General features: G+C 54.7%; 1 protein-coding gene across 1 annotated transcript; it reads right to left on the bottom strand.

Moving 5' to 3' along the window:
- Positions 1 to 4054: 4054 nt before the first annotated feature.
- Positions 4055 to 4944, bottom strand: LOC136787552 (olfactory receptor 14I1-like). Its single transcript, XM_066984863.1, has 2 exons — positions 4501 to 4944; positions 4055 to 4228 (listed from the first exon to the last, which is right to left on the bottom strand). The coding sequence occupies exons 1-2, from the start codon at positions 4942 to 4944 to the stop codon at positions 4055 to 4057; spliced, it is 618 nt and encodes a 205-aa protein (XP_066840964.1).
- Positions 4945 to 7093: the final 2149 nt, after the last annotated feature.

A 7093-nucleotide genomic window follows, 5' to 3' on the forward strand; every position in this document is an offset into this window, starting at 1 on the left:
ACCTTCCCAAAAGGATGACTGTACATGATGTATTTTACACTGATTAATAGGAAATTTAAAATTATATTGTTAATATTAACCCATATCATACTAATTCAATGATAAATGATGAGTTTCTTGCTAAGGAACCATGAGACAGAGTGCTGAGAGATGGGCGAGCTGGAACTCACTGAAACTCAAAGCAGCAACTGGGTTGGTGAGGGCGGTCTGAATGATCCAAGAGTAAGGGGAGGGCAAAGCAGGAGACCCATGGGAAGTGCATAGGTCCAGACAGGCAGCTGGAAAGGGGACATTCGGCAGGGTCTGTGTAATCAAGTCAGGTTTTGTACCTGTAAAATGAGGGAGCACACCATGATAGACAAAGCGATGACAATGCAAGTACAGGTGAACACCAGTATTTCTTCTCCAGTGCTGAATATAGATCATGGAAATTAGCATTTCTTCATGATAGAAATTCCACTTCACGTGAGACTTTTTAAGGAAGGGATTGAATCATTTGAGGTAATGAGTAGTCGCTTTATTAGTTAAGTACTAAAAAAATTACTGGGTATTCAGGCAGAGGTTTGCTGTCTGACCATAAGCATAACCAGGTGTTGTGGTTTAACCCGGCTGGCAGCTAAACACCACACAGCCGTTCGCTCACCCTCCCCCCTCCCTCTCTGGGATGGGGGAGAGAAACGGGAAAGTGAAGCCTGTGAGTTGAGATAAAGACAGTTTATTAAGACAGGAATATAATAATAATAATAATAATAGTGATAATGATAATAGTATTAACAATAATAATGTGTAAGAAAACAAGTGATGCACAATGCAATTGCTCACCACCCGCTGACCGATGCCCAGCCTATCCCCGAGCAGCCGGCCCCCCACCCCGGCCAGCCACCCCTATATATTGTTTAGCATGACACCAGATGGTATGGAATACCCCTTTGGCCAGTTTGGGTCAGCTGTCCTGGGTCTGTCCCCTCCCAGCTCCTGCTGCACCCCCAGCCTGCCCGCTGGCAGGACAGAGCGAGAAGCCGAAAAGTCCTTGGCCTGGTGTAAACACTGCTCTGCAACAATTAAAACATCAGCATGTTATCAGCGCTCTTCTCATCCTAATCCAAAACAGAGCACCCTACCAGCTACTATGAGGAAAATTAACTCTGTCCTAACTGGAACCAGGGAAAACCTCCTGTGGCCCCGTTGTGTTTGAGGCACTTCCCTGGACCAGCAGATGTCAGAAAAGACCTGCAGGAGACCGGAGCCCTTTGGGAAAATCAGGTGGAGCCAGGTGGAGTTCCCAGGGCACCTCCACTGCCAGCAGTGGTCTTTGTCCCTGTAACTGCAGCCCAGCCCAGCACAGGAAACCCCTTCAAAGACAACACCTTCGTTCAGTGGGTTCCTGGGATTGACCTAGATTTGAAATGGCCTTTGGAAACCTGAGATACTTTCCCTTATTCCTACGAGACACATGAATATCCATTTACCTTCCTGGGTCATCTCTAGCAAATTCAGGCTGAAAAACTCAAGTACAGCATGCTTCAAATGGCTGAGGCAGAACCCATCAGCTTGCCCCACTTTGGGGAATCATCCCCTTCCAGCTAGGGATATGAAAGTGAAAAATGTGAAATGACCCGTCAGGTCAATGCGCAGAGGAAGGGAAAGTCACACATATTGTGCTGGAGTGTCAGAAGGCAAAAAGCACTGCACTGTGCCTCAGAGTAATCAAGGAGACCTAATCCAGTTCATCTGTGAGATAAAGCAGAGTGAAGGACGTTGAGTTGTGTCCTAACATGAAGAAGGATGTACATCACTGGTGAAGGAGCTGTCTTTTTGTGCCATCACCAATGCAAATTACAAAAGAACTACATCAAATAAAAGTAACCTGCCCCACCCTGGCCCTGTCACACCACGGGGCAGCGGAGGGATCTTTTTCAGTTTCAGCCTCTTTTTCAGAGAGGCTTTGCCCTCTCCCTGCGCACCACAGGGCAGAGCCTGGCCCTGGACGCTCCGTGAGCGCCGTGCAGGTCGTGGCAGGCTGCGGTGAGGGGATGAATGCCCTGGGCCCCCTTCCTGCTCTGCCCAGGCCAGCAAGGGCCCCGAGCGGCCTCGTGTCCCCTGCCCCGGCAGCTCGGGGCTCCCTTCCCCAGCCCTGGCTCTGCAGCACCAAGCCCTGCTGGGAGCCCTCCCCTGCATGCTGCCACCGCTCCCTGACGCTGCTGCTGCCCTCTGCCGGGCACTGCCCAGCCCAGCCCAGCCCCTGCCCACCTCTCCCCACCTCCCGGACCTCTCCCCAGCCCAGCAGCCCAGGCTGGGTTGACCCCAGGGCAGTGCCCACCGCAGGCTGCTGCAGGGCTCTGGGCACGGCCAGCACAGCCCCAGCCCCTCGCAAGGCACCGCAGCTGCTGGCACAAAGGCGGCTCTGGGCCTCCCCAGCAGCCCCTACGCTGGGGCCAGCCACGGCTCAGGAGATGGAGGGCCGTGAAGCTGCAGGAGCCCTGCTCTCCTGCCTGGGACATCCCCAGCACAGAGTGCCTGTGCCCCGCAGGGCCAGCCCCGCTCCCCAGGCCAGCACAAGAGGCCTGGCCCACGCACAGAGCAGCCTGCCCCGTTCAGGTGTCTGCACAAAGAGCTTTCCCTTTCTCCTTTACCCATCTGTGCAGGCCCAGAAATGCTGCCCTGCTCTTCCCCAGGGCCATCCCTGCTCCCAGAGAGCCTTGCCCAGGGTAGTGTGTCCATGCTGGCCTGGCCAGCCATTGGTGCTTCCCTCCCCGTGCTCCCCACAGAGCCCCGAGCTTGTCTTCAGAGCCAGGGGTCTGTGTTGCCCTGGGACCCCCAGGGGATTCCCCGATGCCCGTGCTGCTCAGGGTGGGCAGCAGACCCAAGTCAGTGGGGCTCTCTGCTGCTGAGCCCCTTTCCATCTGCCCTGGTGTCTCAGTAGCAGAGGGCAGTGCTTTGCAGGGCCCTTGGGGGACTCTAAGAGCTGAACGGGCAGGCAAGTGCTGTACTAGATCCAGCTCGTGAGCTTTCAAAGAAGCTGTCCTGAGCCACGGTTGACTCTTGGGTAACTTTGCCTGCTGGCTCCTCACAACCCCTGCGGGCATGGCAGAGCCCTCCTTAACCCATCGGCTCCTCATGTTCAGCTTTTCCTTGTAACGAAACGCTCTAACTTGTATCATCAGTCATTAGATGAGGAACTCACTGCCAACCCATGCTTGCACACTGTCCCTGGAGATCAACTGACATCTCTTGGCACATCCAGATTCCTCTCCAAGATGCCATTTCCCATCAGCCCCAGCACAAGTGGGACAGTCCCAAGCAGATAATTCAAGGGCCAGTTGTTGTTTGCTGGGCCATAGGCAAGAAAGAAGGCAGCTCCCGGTCCAGCCCTTGGTCCTTCACTGATCACGCTGGGGTTCTGATCCATTGTGAGGCCCAGAAAAGCAAGAGGTCTGTTCAGGAAGCAGCTCCTTGGGTGGATTCCTGAAACCAGGTTTGCAAGAGGCGTGCAGAGATATTGAAGAGATGCCAGTGTAGAGATAACAGGACTGTCACCAACATACATGAGATCTTAGGGCTTATCCAAATACAAGAAGCACAATGTGGAAGCCAGAAGAGAGCAGCAGTGGAAAGGCCACGTCCTGCTGCTGGCCGTGGCCATGGCTCCAGGGAAGCAGCAGCCCCGACCCGAAGGCAGCAGAGAGGCAGAGCCCAGCGGGCAGTGAGGGGCAGCCGCGAGGGCCAGCGGGGCCGCTCCTCCATGTGGCAGCTGGGCTCTGGGCCCTGAGCCCCTCCTGCGTGCTGGGGCTGCTCCCCCAGCTCCAGAAAAGATGGGAAGGGATGGAAGCTGGGACCAATGAATTTCTGCTCAGCTCTTTTTTGTCTTTATCTAAACGGGAAGCCCACTTCCATAAGTACATGAGATACTTGGTTCAAAACTAAAATAGAATGATAAACACATAGGATAGTAAGTAGATCATTTCTGAATGAAAATCACAAGGTTCAGAAAATAGTATAAAAGTGAAGTAAGACTCTTCCAACATATTAAGAAAAAAGAAAAAATAGTGTCCTGTTAGGACTTTGCCCCGATTATTAATGATGAATAAATGTATCCAAAGAGTTTCCTCAATGCATCCTTGAGCTCCTTGTTTCTCATGCTGTAGATGGGGGGATTCATGGCAGCAGGAACCACCGAGTACAGAACTGCCACAACCAGGTCCAGGGATGGGGAGGAGATGGAGGGGGGCTTCAGGTAGGCAAACATGCCACTACTGATAAACAGGGAGACCACGGCCAGGTGAGGGAGGCACGTGGAAAAGGCTTTGTGCCGGCCCTGCTCAGAGGGGATCCTCAGCACGGCCCTGAAAATCTGCACATAGGACAGCACAATGAAAACAAAACAACCAAATGCTAAACAGACACTAAATACAATAAGCCCAACCTCCCTGAGGAATGACACTGAGCAGGAGAGCTTGAGGATTTGAGGAAGCTCGCAGAAGAACTGATCAAGTTCATTACCTTGGAGAGGGGCAGGGAAAATGTAGTGGCCGTGTGCAGGACAGCATTGAGAAAGCCACTGCCCCAGGCAGCTGCTGCCATCTGGGCACAAGCTCTGCTGCCCACGAGGCTCCCGTAGTGCAAGGGCTTGCAGATGGCAGCGTAGCAGTCGTAGGACATGAGAGTAAGAACAGAATATTCTGCTGCTATAAAGAAGAGAAAGAAAAAGACCTGAACAGAACACCCTTGATAGGAGATGGCCCTGGTGTCCCAGAGGGCATTGGCCATGGCTTTGGGCAGAGTGGTGGAGATGCAGCCCAGGTTGAGGAGGGCGAGGTTGAGGAGGAAGAAGTACATGGGGGTATGAAGGCGGTGGTCAAAGGCTACGGCGGTGAGGATGAGGCCGTTGCCCAGGAGGGCAGCCAGGTAGATGCCCAGGAAGAGCCCGAAGTGCAGGAGCTGCATCTCGCGTGTCTGCGAATGCCAACAGGAGGAACCCGCTCACAGAGCTGCTGTTGGCCATTTCCTGACTCTGGACGCAGTGGTCTGTTGAAGAGGATAAAGCAGAAAAAAGTTAGAACAGACTTCTCTGAGGAAAACCTGTTGCAGTCTTAGAGCACCCCTGGCAAGAGGCTCTCTCTTTGCAGGAGAACCTTTCTGCAGCTCTCCTGCTTGAGCTGCGGCTGGTGCTGGCTGAGAGTGGCACTGGGAGCAGGGGCTGCTGTGGGCTCCAGAGGAGTCCTTCCTGCTGTGCAGCAGGAGGGAAGCAGGAACAAGGGGGAAACTCAACTCCATTCGACTTGTCGGTTGTTGCAAACAAGTCATCTGAACGCAGAGCTGAGCTGTAGGGATTTTGTTTGCTTTATTTTATCCCAGTAGCCCCCGTAATGCTTAGGATAGGTATTGGATGGTTGAATGCCCTCACATTCCCTGTACAGTCCTGCTGATATTTTATGGGAGTGTCCATTAGTGAAGACTGAGAAGAGCCCTTCTGTCCACCAGTCCTGTTCTCAGCTGCCTTGTGTCACCCCTCTCTGAGCTGCACTGTCATCCCATTGAGGTGTTTCCCTGAGAAGAAACAGGAGAATTCTGCTGAGGAAGAAGGGCCACAGCAAGCCAGAGGGAGCTTGGGAGCTTCTCTTCTTTGCATGGCTGCAGGAGCTCCGGGGCAGCTGGCAGAGAGCCCGGCAGGGCCAGGCAGGGCAGGGTGTTCTGGGCTGACCGGGGGCACCTGGCTTAGGGCACTCTGAGGGGCTTCTGCCAGACTTCCTCACCTCGCAGTGCCATCCAGCAGGACTCCCAAAGCCTACTGCATTGCCCACTGCCCTCCCAGAAACAAGACCCAGCAGGAGACCCTTCCAGGACGTGCAGCTGCATGGCCCTGCAGCCAGAGACGTACCTTGTCAAGGGCTGTGCACATTTCTCCTGCAGGCAGCTCTCAGCATCCTCCCACTGCCAACTGCCTCCAAGCCCTCTCTCCTTCTCTCCTCTCCCCGTGCCACCTGCGGTCAGAGCCCCCAGCCCTGCTGCGCTGTGCACAGGAGCTGCTCCTGGGCACAGCTGTCTCTCTGCACCAGGGCCCTCTTGCCACGAGCTCTCTCTGTCCCACGAGCCCGGCCCAGCTCAGCACCACACGCCCAGCCCAAGGCATTGGAATACTCCCTCGGGGGGCTTTGGTGAGGAGCCCACGAACCTCAGGCACTGAGAGACAATTGAAGCCATCTCTCAACAAGTCCAAGTCAGAGGCAAGTTTCCTGCAGTGTCCCCCTGAGGGCCAGCACTGACACAGCCTCCCTTGGAGCTCGTTAGAGCAGAGCATTGGAGGCAGTGAGGACAAGGAGACAAAGGCAATGTGAAGGTGACCCTGATGTGTAGGAACACTGGATGTGTTTCATGAATGAAAAGGGCCAGGCCTTGACCCCCCGTCCCTGGGAAGGGAGATCCTTTCCCTTCACACACTGCTCAGGGCTTTCTGGGGCAGGAGGAAATGGGGATGTGCATGGCCAAGTGCAGGAGAAGGGTACGAGCCCTGCCTGGTTCATGGCTGGGGGCGAGGAGGCAATGAGGCCCTGGTGCTTTACCGAGAAGCTGTCTCCTCCTAGGCCTCAGTGGCAGAGACAACAGCCAGAGCCATGGACACAAAGACCTGGGTCCTGTTGGGACTCTCAGCCTTGTTAGAGGCCTCTGTCCTCTCCACACCAGGCTGTCCTAGGGACTCCCAGACCTGTACCTCTTTTCCTGCTGGCTCTAGACCCTTGTCTGTGTGGTGTCACACTGGATCTGAGCTGAGTCTGATAACTCAGATCTTCTTGATGGCCATGCTCCTCGTAAGGCAGCTCTGTAGGAAGCTGGCCTGGTTCCTGGGGAGCAGCACCACTGCTCGTATGGCATCCCTCGTGGTGCCCAGGCCCTCCTCCTCCTGGGCACTGCTCACTCAGCAGGGTCCCAGTCTGCCCTGATGTGGGGGGTTCCTCTTCCTCTGGTGCAGCACTGGGCTCTTCACCTTGTAAATGTCAACAAGTTCCTTTATTCAAACTCCTGCAGTTTCTCAAGGCTCCCCTGGACCAATGCTGCATTCTGTCAGCTGTTAATGTCTGCAGGCGGATGGCTCACC

This window comes from Anser cygnoides, chromosome 30 (genome assembly GCF_040182565.1).
Source record: "Anser cygnoides isolate HZ-2024a breed goose chromosome 30, Taihu_goose_T2T_genome, whole genome shotgun sequence".
In the NCBI taxonomy this organism is placed as follows: domain Eukaryota; kingdom Metazoa; phylum Chordata; class Aves; order Anseriformes; family Anatidae; genus Anser; species Anser cygnoides.